The 18,582-nt window shown below is 38.3% G+C and overlaps 1 protein-coding gene across 3 annotated transcripts in view; it reads left to right on the top strand.

The window, feature by feature from the left end:
* grid2 (glutamate receptor, ionotropic, delta 2) overlaps positions 1 to 18,582 on the top strand; it is a 559,974-nt gene that overhangs the window by 310,377 nt on the left and 231,015 nt on the right. For all 3 annotated transcript variants that reach the window (XM_075467787.1, XM_075467788.1, XM_075467790.1), the window contains exon 4: positions 17,529 to 17,734. In XM_075467787.1, coding sequence (XP_075323902.1) covers positions 17,529 to 17,734 — 206 coding nt within the window. The remainder of the gene's footprint in view (positions 1 to 17,528; positions 17,735 to 18,582) is intronic.

Below are 18,582 nucleotides of genomic sequence, written 5' to 3'. Positions count from 1 at the left end.
AGCAGTACCGAAGAAGACGAAATTTCGACCGAAAGATTTGTTACATGCACATATCTTCTGTTAAGCATGAGGAAACACAGAATTTCACGTGCACAAGGTGGGATGGAAGGAATCAGAAGGAACAAATAAAGAAGCACTTGCTGAGTTCTTATACGATGCGTGGCCACATGCTGATCTTACAGCAGTGGGAAGAAACCTCAGCTTGTACATAGCACATCAACACCAATGTCACTGTGTGACTGTACTGGAAGGTGTGCAGTCTGTTTATGCTGTGGAAGAACTGCAGTGTGACCACGAAGAATGTGACACTGGTGTTTTTGCATGCACAACATGCTGCACATGAACATAAGACTGTCATTATTAAGAGCCCTGACACTGATGTAGCAGTCATTGCTGTGAGTCTGCAGAAAGATTTGCCATGCAGCTAGTACTTTTTCACAGGGACGGGCAACAGAACACGCATAATGGACATTACCAAGGTGTCATCAGCTCTCGGAGCCAGTGTGTGTTCAGCCTTGATTGGGATCCATACATTCACTGGGTGTGACACCACAAGGCAAAAAGAAGACATTTGCTGTGGCATGCGAGAAAGATGTCTACCTGAAGGCTTTCAGAAATCTGGGGACTGAATTTAACTTGGACCACTCTACATTTGCATTACTTTGCAAATATGTATGCCATTTGTACGATCAGCCAACCGCAGAAAACAATGAGGCTAGGTACAAAGCTTTCTGTATGGCATTGCCAGAATTATCTATCCCCCCAACAAGTGATGCCCTCCACCAGCACTGCAAAAGGGCAAATTATCAGGCTAAAATAATGAGGTCATGTGTAAAGCAAAAGATTGGCGCTCCATTTCCCACTGGACATGGTTGGCATCTGGAAGATGGAAATCTTCAAGTGACATGGATGACAAGAAATCCAGCACTGACAGTGAGGAATAGTGTGTGTGTGTGCTTTTTTTTTTTTTTTTTTTACCTCTATTCTATTCCATTTGCATCATTCCTTTTATTATGGTTATGTATATATGTATATAAGTTTATGCCAGTTGATGTGTATGCCCTACTTGTTTTGACTTTTTTATGTGTTGCATAGTTATTAGTGAATAAATCAATAAATGAATACCTGAATGGTCCTTATCATTGATAATTAGAATTATTTCCATTCATTAATAAAAAAATGACAACATGAAAAGGTAACCTTATCATCCACTTGCACAATAGTTGTTTGTACTATAAATAAAGCACTGTTTTGAATTAATTTAGCCCACGTTACAAACACGTGGATGGTTATCAATAATTATTGGAATTCCATTAATTGATCAAAATGACAACATGAAAGGTCACTTGCATAATTGTGCTTCATGCTGTAAATAAAGCACTATTTAGAATTTATTTGGCTCAATTCAGAAATACATGAATGAGCATTATCGTTGATAATTATTATTTTATGTTCACTTTAAAATGATATTTTGCGAGATTCCTTTCTGTTGGTTAGATTTGACAGCACCAGGCAGGTTGTCATTTTTCCAGTTTGTTGTCGTAAATCGGCAACGTGATTGGTCTAGCGCGGTCACGTGGTGTCTTGTGACGTCAAAATCGTCATTTAGCCGAGGAAAATATTTCTTCAGAAAACGTCTCGGTTTAAAAAAAGTACAGGATTCTGTGACGCGTAACTTTTTTTATAAGTGCAAAATAACTTGGTCATTTTTATCAGCTAACGGGCATGTAGTTCGGAGAGCACGGAGCGAGCCAAAACGAAAACGGGGTTCACCTTATGGCCTATATGGGAGGGACAAAATCTGTTGTGCATCCCATAGTGGAGTAGTGATGAACTTCATTTTCTTTACTAAAATAGTTTTTAAAATACTTTGGAACCTTTCCATACACAATCCTGTGAACCATGCACAACTGAATCAAAGCCACTCTATCCTCCACCTTCAGCCACCCCACCTTATCAAAATGGGATGACTCAAGGTGGGTTCTCATGGGGAGATCCAAAACCAGTCTAATTAGTTTATTTTGTGATGTCTGTAGCCTGTGTTTCAAATTCACTGTCAAACTATTATACCATGAGCCACACGCATAGTCGTAGTATGGCAAACATTTACTTTTAACTGTAACTAGATTTTTGTCTCATGATTGAAGTTTCTATATCTGATACAATTAATAAACAAGCAGAAGATTTGAAATGTTTCAGTATTCAGCTTCCCATTCTGTAGCTTGCAAAACTGTTTGACCATATCTGGAATCCAAATCAGAGTTTCTCTCTTCCTTTTGTTGTAAGGGGAAATTTTAGTTAATTTTTATTAAAGGGATACAAGGTAGTTTAGCGGCAGTATAGCGATCTCTATTGGTCAAACTGAAATTCTACACTGTCGTAAAAATGCCCACCTGTACACACCCACTAACTAAACATCGTGGCGAATGCTGCCGTTGTGTTATTTAGTCAGTGCAGTTAGGTCATCTGATTCACAAGTGTAGACTGCCCACGTAAGATAATATAATCAGAGATTTTCTGAAGAGAGAACTCAAGATAATATGCTATAATCCTGTAGCTGGAGGAAGTGGCCGGGGACAGGGACGTCTGGGTTTTTCAGCTCAGGCTGCTGCCCCCGCGACCCGACCCCCGGACAAGCGGCAGATAATGGATGGATGGATGGACTGTTGCTGATCTTGAATGGGATTCTTCCCTCATCATGGTGTATTCGTGGAGTGATTCCTTTGTATTAGCAGACACTTACAAAAGTTACATCTTAGACAGATGCGTGCAGGCACTACCAACACACGCCGCAATAAACGCAGACTAGCTCTACACTATTACGATTACAATCACAAATTAATCCATTTTCATTTGTAGATAACAATTCTTGTTCGGATCAAAACGCTATTCTTATTCTAATCAGGTCAGTCCGTGTATTTCTGAAGCTAGGCTACGTCTCGAACTCAGGAGGAATTAGAGCACCGTCATCACCTGTCTCTTTGCCAGGGTTGGGGAGTAACGGATTACATGTAACGGCGTTACGGTAAAAGGATACAAAATAAAAGTAACTGTAATCCGTTACAGTACAAGCAAAAACGATGTACTCAGATTACAGTTACATTCAGTGAGAATGGGGGTTACTTAACAGGATTACAATTTGTGCGAGGTTATTGCAGTGACAGAAGTACAGAGCGGCAGGGTCGGACTGGGGAAAAAAAAATCGGCCCTGGCAATTTTCCCCGGGACCAGCCCCCCCTCAGTATTAATTAGTATCTCCAATCTAATTAAATAAAAATAAAAAAAACGAGCACAGACCGCTCATACAGTCAATGGCATGTACCCATAGAAAAAATACACACACATCACACAACCTGACTATCGGCTGCTAACAATCATGATCAGTAACCTACACAAACCCAGACACATAATGGCTCGGCGGCCAGCAATCGGATAAACCAATCCTGTGAAAGAATGAAAACAAGTGAATGAAACCTGCACTCACCCATTATGAAGTTAACTCTGCCAGCCCCATAATCTTGCCCCTGCTCAGCCAACTCCTTGACGTCGGGTATGGTTGGTAACGTTACGGCGGCTAGCATTAGCAACGAGGCTGCTAGGCTTGCTAAATCGGTAAGCATTAAGCATCAATGCTACTGAAGAAAGCTAGTCTTTTTAGCTACGTTATATTATCATCTTTCTTCTCGGCTATAAGTTAACCTTTGTTTACGGCCACTGGCCCTAACCTGACGCGCTAGCTGTCAAATCACCGGAAGTTTTCACCGGAAGTACTGGCGCACACACACAAGCAAGGGTGTGCAAAGAAAAATAAAATGTGATGTAAAAGTCTTACTTTGCTTATTTATTACTAAAGTAGAGCACTTCATTGTCATTGCACATGTATTAATGAAATACAGTTTGGCATCTTATCAAGTGTAACGAGTACAGATTGTATAGCATGCAGTATTTAGAGATAAAATGCAGTTATTTACAGCTAGTGTAAGGAAAGATGGTTAATAGATATGTGCAGAATAGATCAATTACCAGGGAAATGCATGTATGTGCAGAGAATGTATAATGTAGTAATGGCAGTACAATGAAAAGAAAAATATCATGGTATAAATAAATGTGATAAATACAGATGGAATCATACATATAATATACAGATTATCCTATACCATAAATAGGTAAAAGTAATCCAAAAGTAATTAGTTACATTACTTTTTTTAAAGTAATCCAAAAAGTTACACTACAATTACATTTTAAACAAGGTAACTTGTAACTGTAACGGATTACATTTTTAAAGTAACTTACCCAACACTGCTCTTTGCGATCTAAAACGCAGATCACTATGGTAGATGAACAAGATCACGCTTGGAGAAATTTCACAAAGATGGGAAGTGCCAACATCGAACGTTTCATATTCAGTCTGTGAAAGGCAGAATATGAAACGCTTGGTGTTGGTTCTTCAACGCAAGCGAACACATAGCCTACAACTACAGCTAGCATACAGTACCTAGCTAACTGCCGTAAACACAAACGACTCTTCTCACGCATCACGACACTTCAGAAGCGGGTCGCTCCTGCCGAAGTTACATATGGGATTTTCAGCATATAGACCCCTGTTGGGAGCGAGACAGGCTTCATTCGCTTACCATTGACTTGTTTAACCTTTGTTAAACTCCTTAAGGCTATAATTTTAGGTGAAAATGCTACCTAGTGCCCCTTTAACACTTATTATTAACAAAGATGACGTTTTGTCTTGATGACATCTAACGTGCACTGGGGATGCAAACGTTTGTTTCTATATATCGATTTTGTTGGAGTTCTCAAATCCAAAATTCCTCCGTACATGTCAGAATATTTAATTCCATGAATGAACATTATTAGACTCATCTTGAGGAGTTGTCATAGACTTGGGAGTTCTCACCGCCATGCTTTAATGATCGTCACTGTAGGTAGATTATATGTCAATGTGATCATTTTTTTTGCTTGTTTTTCTCAATTGTATACAAATATGTTGTCCAATTGCTTTGATAACTGGAAATTATTTTACTAAAGCCTCTGAGGGAAATGTTGAGATGCAGACAAAGAAGGGAGGGCAGGTAAACTGAAACCTCTGTAAAGAGGTAGATAATTAACTAAAAGACATTATTAAATGTATCGAAGGCTGACCACCTTAGAGACTTTTATCAGAGACTAAACACAAAAAGCTGAAAGCCAAACAGAAGGGAACGCAAGCTTGGGTTTTTAAAGACCCTTTGATGTAAGGATCTGTTGGAGAAGAGCTTTAGAGCAGTAGTCCAGTGAGAAAGGAATGATGGTAGGAAACCATGCCAAACTTTTATTAATATGTGTACTGAATTTAACACAGGAGTCAAGAGAAGAAGGGGAAGAAAAAAAAAGCTCACTTCCGCAGACCCAGGAGGAGAAATGGTACATAAACAAACAAAAAAGGAAAAGGGTAAAAAACGTCATGAATATGGACGCTTGTTCTGCTGAGAACTTTATGGTCTTTTGGCAGTGGGCGCACTGAGGGACACTAAATTGGATGGATATGATTTATGTTGGGAAAAATACCGAACCAAGAGTTTCCTCATGAAAATTAAAATTGGATGATTTTTTTTTTTGTTGTTGGGGTGGGGGACAATGAGCCCGGCTTCTCTTTCTCTCTCTGTTTGCCACATGGTAATTTTGTTTGAAATTTATGCACTCAGACAGTAGCCAACTGTTGTCTACACATGATTTCACTGTTGGTTGATCCATTAATTATGTAACCGAGAAAGTGAAGGAGTCCTTCATTGTAAAAAAGTATGAGACGTTTTTTTTTTTTTTTTTTTTAGCGTGTGATTTATGCTCTCAAGGAGTACATTTTTACACAAACCGTAGTGGATTCTCAACTAGTCCTCCAATCAAAAGACTACTCAAAATGACCCACATCGGCGTTGTGTAAAGTACTGCACCTACAAGCAGCAGGAAAAAAATATGACTACCGCACACATCCACATAAGAAAAGATCCTTCTCAAGTGTTCAAGAAACCACAAAATCCTGATAAGGAGGTATCTGCGTTGGAAGGTGCATTCAATCTAATAATCAGTTCAAACACATGTCGTCAAGACCAACATACAGTATGGTTGCGGTTCTTTATTAAAGCACTTTACTAAAACACTTTAACATAATAACATTACTTGTTTAGACTTAAAAGAAGTCAAAAGCTCTCAGGGTTAGGAAAATATCTTGGTTAGGCCTAAATACATTCTTTTTACAACAAGACATTTACTTTTATGGAATCTGTATCTACAATTTACATGCATTTACTCTCATGCCTACTTGTTATTGCATATTCTTATAACCCTATCGAAGATTGTTTTGGCTGCATGAGCTTAAGACCCTCCTTTATGAGATAAGTTGTGAAAGAATGTTTAATAATGATTTAGGGCGAAAAAATCCTGCTGGTGTATTCCTCCACCATCCTCAAGGCATCAGATATGGTCTTTGCTGATTTTTGTTTCTGCTAGTTCACCAAGTTTCTAAATTTGATGACTAGCCTGTACAATGAAAAGTGGTAATTAAATGGTACCCAGTTTGTTGAAGTGTGATGCCAAGGGCTGTGGTTATGAGATGGCAATGAGAATATGTTGGTACACTCACTGGAACTGCAGTAGACTGACTCTAGCAACAGGAACAGAGAAAGTAGAGTACACCCACACCCAGTGTGTGCTAGAGGTTACTAGAGTGCTTTATTTTGATTAAAAATGGGCAGCCATCTAAAATTCATTGGTGCAGTTTAGTACATATACTACTCAGATAGTAAAAACAACTCAGGGCAAAGTAAATGCAGGAAAAAAGCATATATAGGAAATAAAAAAAGACACTTAAAAAAACGGTTTTAACACTTCAGGTGAAAGGAGGTCTTGATGGTGTGTAGCTGATTTAGAAAAGGTGATGCACACCTAAAAGATGTTGAGCTTTATATAGTGTTGTTTTTACAAATGTTGGTTAAGCTGTCCATTGGGACTCTGGGGATGTGAAGCCTAGGGCTTTGAGGTAGAAATAATCAAATATAGCAAAAGAGAAGAAAAATAAGGCAAAGAGAGTGGTGGAAGGAGAAACGTACTTCTATCTAAACAAATAGGGGGGAAAAAAGCAATAGGCAGCATAAAAGACTGATGTTTAAGGGCCAAAACAATCAATTTACCAAACGGAGATAAACTCCCAAGAGGCGGTTCAACTCTCCGGGTCTGAGTTCTTGAAGATTTTCTTCCTCAGTTTTGACTGAAAAATTCATTCTTTAGACATTGGCTTGCAAGGAATGCGATACATTCTGTATTGAAACTAAAACCATGTATTTGTTTACTTTCACTGCCTGTAAGCTGCACAACAGTGAAATGCCCAAGGCAAGGCCAAAAATTGCAAGAGGAAACGGCCACGAAGAATGACAAAGCAAAGAGGATGTGACCTAAAACCAGAACAGAATTTGAAGGATGTACCTTAAGACAGTTATTGATGGAACAGATATATTATTTGCCCTTTCCTTAAATGCCTAACTGTAAATTGGTTTGAGGTCATGTGAAGTTATTATATAGTCTTTTAAGGTATTTACCAGAATACTAAAAAAAAAAAAAATAAAGTTCATATATATACACTTACTCTTTACAATATGGTAAAAAAAAAAATGCTTGTGGGCGATCTCTTGATTTGACAGGATAAAGTATACCTGCTAAAAATAAAAAAAGATTTAGTACAATAGAATAAATCTTGAATAGAGGACAATGACAATAATTTCTTCTTTTAGAAAGTATTCAAACAAAATATTGCTTAAACAAAAGCTCCCTCCAGAGGTTTTAATGAAAATATTGGTCGTAAACCATAATTTTTTTTTCTTTTCACAATTTTTCTCTACAGAGTTCTTTGGTTAGAACCTAACTTTTCATATAGAGCTTTGCATGGCTTTACATAAATAGAAGAAGGATGCAAGGTCACACTTACCCTATTCTTCCTTCAAAACTAATTTATATCAGCATAGGTTTCATGGCAGCAAAGAGTTCAAATTACAATGATACAGTGGGCAATCAAGCATCCCTTGCAGCCTGAGAGCAAGCACTAATCATTGGGAAAGCCTGGGAGCTCTTTGAGCTCTGGGCTTTGTCAGGCTGTTGGGATGGATGGATAGAAGAGTGAATGAACTTCTTTCTAATGTCAAAATTGCTTCAAACAAAGTTTTTAATGCCTTCGCCAAGAAAAGACAAAGGTTAAAACAAAGCAGAGGAATACAAAGAAAAAAGGCTTGTATGTGTACAGTTAGATATGATGTGAAAGTGTAGAGTTCCAAAGTTTAGTATTATCAGGATTTGAAGGAGAGGAAGAATTTGCTAGCTAGAGGAAGCAAAAAGGGGAGAACAGGGGAACAGAGAGGCTATGATAGTCAGCCATGGACCTGCACTGGCTGAATCTCATTTGCAGATATTTAATGTTTTTACATTATGTGTTATGTGTTAAACACTTCTTTTGGACTGTTGGTCCATTTAATTTCTTCATAGTACAAAGTTAATGTAAATATTTACTCCTTCTACAGGGACTTTCTTAGTACAGAGACTAGCAACTGTTTAATAAAATTTCTTATCTTATTTCCTAGTCTAATGTTTTTGGTATAAAACGTGCATTTCCCCAAACATTTTACTCCATAGCTCCCTTTTAAGACTGATGATCTACTTTATGATTCGCTAACAGTATTTCATTCTAATCAGGTTGTGAGAGACTGAAAAAATCGTCCGAGCCAGCTTGATAACTAAACTTGCAACTACTTGAGTGGGACAAGAGAAAGGTCAAACGCATTGCTAGAAGGGGTAAAGGTTATATATGACACACAGTTTGCCTCTCACAGTAGAATAATGTACTAATGTAAATTTTGTACTTTATAAAAGTAAGAGCTAGGAGAAGCCATAGTCAGGGGGGTCTTAGAAGAAAATCCAAGGGAAGAGAGAGGGATAAGGGGAAAGCATTCAGTGCCACTGAGCTGGTTGATACATGCAGGTGGAATCCCTGCATGGCGTTGGCTGCTACACTTCATTAATTCTAGCTTTCCCTTTGAGCCAGGGACTCGGAGAATAAATGGGATGATGATGACAGAGAGGTAGCCATACTCCCTAAATGGGGGGAAAGGGACACACACACACACACAGATCCTTATTATACAAGCCTCAACTATGTTTAAGTAACAATGGCATATTATGTGGCGGGACATATTGAAGGTATTCTATGTTTTTTTTTTTTTTTTTTTCAAATTTTCCTGAATATAGGCACAGTGGGAACTCTGTTTTACTCTGTTAAGCCATGTCTCTCTTTGGTTTTAAGTTAGTGGTAACAATTAGGAATTTTGCAAACTTAAACTTTTTCTAAATGTTTTAGTAGAGTGCATATGCAGTGAGAAAACATGGTGTCCCGAGTTGGTTCTTTAAAAGATGAATAAATAAAGATAAATGAATAAAGTTTTTAAAATCTTGCAAAAGCCAAGTGACAGAGGTTAACATGTCAGCAGAATCAGTCATTTCTATAAAGTCAAGTGTCGGAATGCACAATATGTCTTTTTATGGTACACTCAAGAGGAGTGTTTGAGTGAGGTGACAGCGCTTGGAGGGAAAAAGCTGTTGAGGTGATGGGTGATCATGGTGTTAATGGACCGGTACTGTCTCCCAGAAGAATGTTTCTCAAACAGATGGTTGCCTGGGTGAGCGAGGTCGGTGGCAATTTTGCCTGTCTTTTTTATCTGCTATCTTGTCCTGAAGCTCCTTGATGGAAAGTAGCTCACAGTCAATGATCCGTTCAGCGGTGGGATGCTACATGCTAAAGCCTTGTCCTCTCAACAGCAGCCTAACTTTGATGTTGCACGCAAGGATACTTTTGACTAAATGTGTAAAATTGAACAAGGTTATGTCCACATTTAAATTTAATTTTTTGCCTCATTTTTTGCCTCATTGGAAGCCATAAAAAAATTATTCTCAGTTCTTTGCAGCTTACATAACTTCATTACTTACTTACCTTAACTATTGACTAACTCAACTATGCATTGCCACTAAAGTTTAATATGGATTCATAGCTCAGGATCCTCCAAATTTTGTTTCTTTAGTTACTCAGTAACAATATAAAGTTGTTAAAAAGCAAGTGCATTCCTTGGAATTTTTTTTTCTTTTTTTTTATATGGTAAACAATTAGATTCTCATTAAAACAGGGCCTGCTAACAAAGCTATAGAGAGATTCTTTTTTTAATAGGGAAAAGATTAAGCTCACTAATGATTCCTGCAGCATCTATATGTAGTTGCTGCAGCCCGAGTTTTAACCAGAACAAAGAGATCACATCACATCACCCCAGTTCTCAAGTCTTTACATTGGCTCCCGGTCAGATACAGAATAGATTTTAAAGTTCTGCTACTTGTCTACAAATCACAGAATGGTTTAGGTCCAGAATACATGAATGACATGCTAGCAGAGTATAAGCCCAGTAGAGCTCTGAGATCTGCTGACTCAGGTCAGATAGTGGAGCCCAGAGTTCAAACTAGACACGGTGAAGCAGCTTTTAGCTGTTATGCTGCACACAACTGGAACAAACTACCAGCAGAACTGAAGTCAGCCACAACTGTAAGCACTTTTAAATCCAGGTTAAAAACATTTCTCTTTCGGTGTGCGTATGGTTGAGTTTATATATTTCTTTTTCCCCTCTTCTTTGATTGCTTTTAACCCTGTAAGACCCAGATATAGAAAAACACCAAAAAATTTTTTTTCAACCATTAAGATGTTGTTGTAGGAGGCCTTTGATGCTGAAAATGATGTGTTTTTAAAAAAAATATGTTTTGTTAAGTTTTTACGGAAACGTTGTAATATTGCAACGTTGGGCTCAATGGGGAGCAGAATCTCCTGCATTTGCACTCATTGTCTGAACAACAATACAGAACTAAGGATTCTTTTGCAGGGTTTTGCTTTTGTCCCAGAACAGTATAACATGAAAAATAACCTCAGTCATGTTGTTCTGAACAGTCATTTATTGCAACAACAAGAACTTAGTAGAGTAGAGTAATAAAGATAATTGTCCAAAGAACATTCTATGAGTTGCAAAAAAATGTGCAAAAAAAACATACTAGGTCAGTTGAGGCAGACAAGATTAACATGACCAGGAAAGAGTGTTGACAGATACATTTATGATATATATATATATATATATATATATATATATATGATATATATTTTCCCTCCACTCTGTAGTCAAAGCTTCCTCTACCCTTCTTCTTCAAGCTCTTGTCATCTTCAAGGTTGCAGTTGGGTAGGCGCACCTGCCTGCCTGTTCCCACATAATGGATTCCATCCTCAAGGAGCTTCCCTACCAATGGAACAGAAGTGAAGTAGTTGTCTGCGTAGATCTTGTAGTTCTGACCCTTTGGAAGTGTGGAGGCAAGCTTCATCACAACATCACCTGACAATTCACAAGTTCAGATTTGACTCGTATTCCAGTGTTGCTCCCTTGGTAAACATCAAAGTCAAGCATCATGCCAGAGATTCCAGCTCTCACCCATACTTTGAATCCCCATGGGTGTGGCTTGCCTCGCATATACTGCTTGATGCTGCTGAACCTCCCCTTGAAAGGAATCATCATCTCATCCACAGAATTGTGCTCTTCGGGTACCACCTGCAGGCATTTCTCTCTGTATGACTCAAGCCATGGTCTGAGTTTCCAGAGTTTGTCCCTCTTTTCAGTCTCTGACACTGTTGAATTGTTCACTAAATGTAATGTTGTCAAAAGAGATTGGAATATGTTGCGGGGCATCACATCAGCAACTGGGGAGTGCCGCGTATCTGTCTCCCAATACATACGGGTTCCAGCCATTTGGACCAAGCCCATCCTCAGGTACATGCCCAACATTTTCTGTATTTCCTTGATTGTGGTGTTCACAGATCTTCCATTACTTTGAACGCTGTACTCATTTGTATGGGTTGCCAGAGCTTGAATCATGTCTTCTGAGACAAACTTTTCAAAGTACTGCAGCGGTGTGTGGAGGACAGTTGCATCATCTGTGAGAGCTGGACCAGAAAAATCAGTATTGGGACTGATGAAATCCTTTTTTTGCCAGCGATATCTGTCACGGGGCTTGATGTGTTCATTTGATTGGGGCTCAATGTCCAATGTCCTGGCTGTGCAGTCAGTGGGTTCCTGGTTTTCTTTGTCCACACAGGCATCGTTATCTGACTCCTCATCACTCGCATCAGTGTCGTCAAACTCTATGTCCACATCACTCTCTCCATTATGGACCATCTCAATCACATCCGTCACACTGTACCGAGGATCTGTCCTTGCTGGTCGCATTCTGAAATGGAAAAAATAAAATTGAATATAAACAGCACACATGCTTATTAGATTCTAGATAACCTGCAGAAAAAGAGGGGATGATGGGGAGATTGATTTCAATATGAAGTGTTTACAAATTGCACTGAAATAACCTATTCACACATTTCACTGGTCACACAATAGTGTATAGCTGACCAATTGTAAACTCTGATTATCATACTAATAGGTATGCAGGTAACCTCCAATTTACAACAACACCTTACATTCCCGAGCATCAACACCTGCTCCAGAACAATGGAAAAGCCCTCCCCCATCATCCCCCACAACTGCTATGTCTATGAATTGATATAGGAACATTTCCTTATCAATAGCCAAGACAAAGAGCAGACATGCACAAAAAGAATTTCTTTGTTAGAAAGTCCTGCTTTCTGTGATAAGGGGAAAATACTGAATGTTGCAGGTGGTTAGAATTCATTATAAGTAAATGAAAATGATTATATATGGCAATATATACCTTTGCACACTAGTTTCTAATACAATAATATGTAATCTAATATAAGGCTAGAATGTATAAATCATGTGTAGTTTAAAGTTATATAGAAAAAATGTAAATGGAAGGTCCTCTGAAGAGGTTCCTCTCAAAACAGGGATATTTTGACTACCACATTCACCCAACGTTGTAATATTGCAACGCTTACAAAACAAGCTCTAAATAAAATGTAATGCACATTTTCCACAATGAATACATATGGACACGTTCTAGACACTGTAATAAACACAAAAAAAAATATTTAAAGCATTTTACTTACTTCAATCAGATAAATCCAGTCCAGTAAATGAAGGGGTTGATGCTCTCTCAAAAATCTGGAGGTTGTGTGACTTCTCGACCTGAGGGCAGGCCTTATATACAAATGTGTGACCCAATAGCTTTCTGAGACTGAACAATAGGACCAAATGAGTATGTTAATGTGGTTGAACCAAAAAAAACCCCCCAAAAAAAAGTTTTTTGGGGGGATGCAAAAATTGTTGTAATTCTGCAACAGTGGGTCTTACAGGGTTAACTGTGTTTTTAATTTTTATTCTATTTTTTTTCTCTTTAAATTGCTGCTTTATGCTGTTCTTTTAAATGCCTTGTCTTTATGTAAAGCACATTGAGTTGCCTGTGGTATGAAATGCGCTATATAAATAAAGATGCCTTGCCTTGCCTTGCCTTGCCTAGTTCTCATATGACTAAGCTGCATTTAGCCAAAAAAGAAGGAAAGAAAAAAAAAACTATTAGCACTTTCCATAAGCACCATTACATGAGGAGCTAATGAAATTAAATAATGATGGATATGTTAAGTTAACAGGATATATACTGAAATTGTAATGTTGTTTCACCTTATAAACTAAAGACAAAGTATTTGAATGGTCTAAACATATTTAATATGTGGTGAATTGGTTGATTTTGCTCATCAACTACTCACAGTGAGTTTTATACAAACAAGTTGCACTGTCAGCTACGTTGGTGAGCGGATTGATCATGGTAAAGAAAGCCAGATAAGTAAAAGTCTGCCTCGAGGCAAACAGCCACAGTGGTGGACGGAAAGATAAATATCTACAAGGCAACAACAAGGCCCCCATACAGTCACATTGGTGGTCAAAGTTTACAGATAATTGAACTTGTTGGCTGCCACACACACACACAAAAAAAATTATCAAAAGTATTGTGCTCCTTCCTTTCACCTTATTTGTTGCTTTTCATCTAGCTGCTTTGTTGACCAATTAAAAAAAAAATAAATAAATAAATAAAAAATGTTGATTTGACAACCTTCTTACCATGAAGAACAAACAGTCAGACAGACACACACACATTGGAACCATATCCGATATTGTAGTTTAAAGTATTACTATGTAACATTTCTACCTTAAAATAACAGCTTGAAAAAAATTGTGCTGCTAGAATGAGTTTTAATATTACGATTGGCCTGTCTCCTATGCCCTTCGGGGGTCTGAGTTGGAATAACTGAGCTATGTAACTTAGCTGGACCGGCCCGGGAGCTGAGCGGAAGTACTTCGACTTGCTTTCTGGCACACCTACCGCAAAAACAAATAGACCCCTCTCACGCTCCCAGGTACATTTGATTACTCTTACCTTCTCGGTCAACATAGCTTGCACCTTCTGACTCCTCGCCGGTTCGTCAACAAGCGTGAAACGTGAAAGCGAAAGGGTGTTGTATTTACGACAGTGTAACTGTACATTACCTCCAAGCCTGTAGGGGGAGCTCCTTAATGGGCTTTTTGAGAAGTTACATTGTATTGCTTTAAAGCTGCCGTCGGCAGGTTTTCAAAATTCCGAGTCTAATGTCGGAAAATTCGAACTGATACAACTTTCAGGTCCCTCCCCCTCTGTGGACGAGGTTGTGCACGTGAGTTCACACCAGTGTGCACAAGCTGGGGGCAGACTCATTCTCAGCATGGAAGACGTGGTTGGTGACTGTTCTGGTCAGATAATAGATTAATAATAAACCTAACGTGATTGGTTAAAAACAGCCGGGAGCGCTCGATTTTTGCAAACACGATTACAGGCTTCAGAGGGAGCTACAGAATTTGGGATTTTTCCTAAACAGCCTATTTGATATTCTACTTCCAGAATCCCATGACAGTTCAAGCTAATATGACTAAAAAAAAGTTGCCGACGGCAGCTTTAACAACCAACCTGTTAGGGCCATAGAAAGTGCCGAGCAAGTAGTGTGTGAATGTGAAAGCACACTGTTTACCTTAAGGTTTATTGGTTATTATTTGATGGTGACTAATGATTTTGTATTTATTCCCTTGAAGGACAGAGCCACGATAAGATAAAGCACAGGCACTTTGTTTTAAAATGGCAGTATCTACAGTATACACTGATTTACAGTCTTAAGAATAATGCATTATATCCCGACTGTGCATTAACCAGCTGATTCATGTTAAGTCGCTCATGTGGAATCACAGACAGTGATTGTATTTCCACTGATAAAGTTGTTAATAGTAATTAGCATTGCTGCTAATTGTTATTCCTTCTCATTAACTGTAGTAATTAGATTGTAATGGCTTGATAATTCTGTGCTCCCACACAGATCAGAGAAGTTTTGTTTGACCATCAAGGATGCCACTGCTCTGTCTGTGCTTGCTCACCAACCTTTTCTTGTCTTCATGCACAAACAAGTTACAAAGAACAACGTCACAACAATATGACATAAACAGAGACACAGAATGTAAAATTTTGCTTGTCTTGCTGTGTTAGAAGAACAAATATTTATCGATGTATACCGAGATTCTATGTACACATTTTAAAATACCCATGTAAACAGACTAAGTTCCTAGCTGCTGTCCTCAAAGTTCTGCATCTGCATGCATATTGAAAATTAATTCTGCTGACTGCCCTGTGTGTACATATGGGGAAGGAAACTGAGCTCCCAGAGGAATTTTACTCACCACAGCAAGTTGGTATGGTTTCACATTTTTGCTTGCCATGTCCTTCTTAATTTTGCATGAAGCATCGATGTGATATCTCAGATACAAAAAACTGTCAAAAATGTCTCCCACTGTCCTGGCTTAACCTCCAGAAATACGAACAAAACCTCCACACATACGAACAAAATAAGGAAGGCTGTGAGAGCCTTCCTTATTTTGTTCGTATGTGTGGCTTCTGTATATGTGTGTGTGTGTGTGTGTGTGTGTGCGGAGAATTTCATGTTCAGAATCAGCACAATTGCGAGTGTCTCTCCTCTTAATATGATGTTGAAACTCCAAATTTTGGCCCTAATGAAATCACTTTATCACTGCAGCACTCTTGCCCTTAACAACTCTAATCAATCCAGTTAATTGCTCATATGTGAAACTGGCCGTGATGACAGTGTCATCCATTTTCCATATCAAATAGATCATTAGGTAGATGCTTTACATGTTGTTGCTACACACACACACACACACACACACACACACACACACACACACACACACACATCCTCTGACATCATTAGCAGTGTTCTCAACCATAGTGCTTTAATTAGGGTTACCTTGACTGTAATGTAGCTCATTACTTGTAGAAGAGTTCAAGCAATAAAAATACGAACACAAGAATCCTGGTTTTGTTAACATACTTAAATAACTTTTAATGGAGATAATTATAGTGTTTGGTACTTTTATCAAAACTAACTGTCTCATGAGTTTCTTTTTTTCTCTCCGTGTCCCGTTAGTACACTGCGATACAATCTGCAAAGATGGGGCACATTGTGACTAATGCACTACTGGCCTCAGCATTTACAAATGAGTACAACAGCAAATTCCTGTCTGATTAAAGCTCAAGTGATAAAAATTAAGCATTTTTTCTAGTTTTTTTTTCAGATTATTTTGATTCAGATCCCCAATTAAGCTGCAAACTGGTTTTAATCATCGGAGAAAAAAAAACAGTTACTAACATAATGTTTTACCTTTGTCAGCTAGAAAAACTTACTTCTTGATATTTTGAATTCTTGCTATTTATATTAAATTCTTGCTATTTCTTCAATTTGATTTCAAGGTGTATTAAGGTTTGAAAAGCTGCTCCCTTGATTTATCTGGCATTCAGAATCTTTTGTTTCCCCTGCCACTAACACAACACAAGCCCAAAGCATGGTGGATTCAGTCCCCATGCTAGGAAATTGTGCAAATTTTTTTTTTTACAAACATGCAATACCATGGGAATATTATATTTTAATTCAATCAGTCCACAAGACATAAAACATCTCTTGACTACTCACCATATAGTTTTGTGTGTGTACATGTGTATAACTGAGAGAATGTGTACAGAATGATTTGTGCATTCAAGTTTCTAAGAAAGATTTTTTTTTTTTTATAAATGTGCTGCGTTGCCAACAATAGCCATAGCTAATATTAGCATGATGAATGAAATTTGAACTACACGAATGGAGCGAGAGCAGGGAATAACTGCAAGTACGAGCTGATGAATTACGATATTAACTGAGCCCATTATGTAGTGAGAAAACGCATCAGCGGCAAAACAGAATGTCGTGTGAAGTCATCAGTGATGGTCTTTTTATTTGTTTCTGTTAAGAATTTTTCTCTTGCCAAATCTTTTTTATAGGGCATTATTTTCCCTCTATTTTCCCTGTAAAATATTTTTGGGAGAATATTGATGTTGTTTTAGAGACAAACGTATAGTCACATCTGTGCATCTAACTCTTCTTCCAGATATCCGTGGTATTGAGGATTTCCTGGACCGGACTTCTCAGCAAGGAATGGACGTGTCCCTTCAAAAGGTGGAATCCAATATCAACATGATGATCACAAGTCTGTTCAGGACAATGCGCGTGGAGGAACTGCATCGCTATAGGGATACACTTCGCAGAGCCGTGCTGTTCATGAGCCCAACAACTGCCAAGGCTTTTATCACCGAGGTAAGGAAGGTGTTTTTTTTTCCTCCCTTTTTTTTTTTTTTTTAAAGTTCATTGAGTTTCGATAACGCCAATAACCGCAGCAGCACAAGCCATCCTCATGCCTACCAGATGTCTTTAATCTAAAATACCCTCACAGCGCTATTCGTTGAGGGATGAATCTTGTGGACCTATGTTTTTTTTAAGTAAAAAATTAAAAAAGAGATGTCCATGTGGGTTCAGCTCCTACTGGGCGTGAATCAATTTGGAATTGATTTCTTTGTCAAACTACATCTAACTTAATGCACTAGTATAAACAGACTCTGTTATCTCACTGTAGGGATTTAACATACTTGAGCTGAAGTATAGTGGGTTTTGCCTTTGATGTAAGCTTCTTGTGTCTCTATTAACCACATCAATGATAATAATGGGAGCTAGTCCTCTCAACTCCACTTAAGTGAAGCTCTGAATCTGGTATTAAGATGTAAAAATAGTCTCTCTGCTTTTCAGCTCTTTCGGTATCTCTTGTGTCCCTCTCTCTCCTCAGGTCAATTCAGGATGCCCAGATGAACAACTGAAATAAAAAATGTGCATTCATTTGATTAAATTCACTGCCTTATGTGTGTTTTAGCTACTTCCTTCCTGCACTCACAAATTTGCATCCAAAGACAGACCCCCACCCCCCATCATGCTCTTTGTCTCTGCAGAAGACAATTAGAGGAGTTCCTTTGCTCTTATACATAAATGATATGGAGGTCATGGTTGGAAGCAATAGGCTCTAGCATTAGTTTTGAATTCATTATTTGTAGTGGTAGGATGGGGCTTAATCCCATGTGTCATGTTCTCATCTCAGTTTAATTAAAAGTGACCTC

The sequence above is a fragment of the Odontesthes bonariensis genome, chromosome 6 (genome assembly GCF_027942865.1).
Source record: "Odontesthes bonariensis isolate fOdoBon6 chromosome 6, fOdoBon6.hap1, whole genome shotgun sequence".
In the NCBI taxonomy this organism is placed as follows: Eukaryota; Metazoa; Chordata; class Actinopteri; order Atheriniformes; family Atherinopsidae; genus Odontesthes; species Odontesthes bonariensis.
This window is presented reverse-complemented; position numbering and strand designations above follow the sequence as displayed.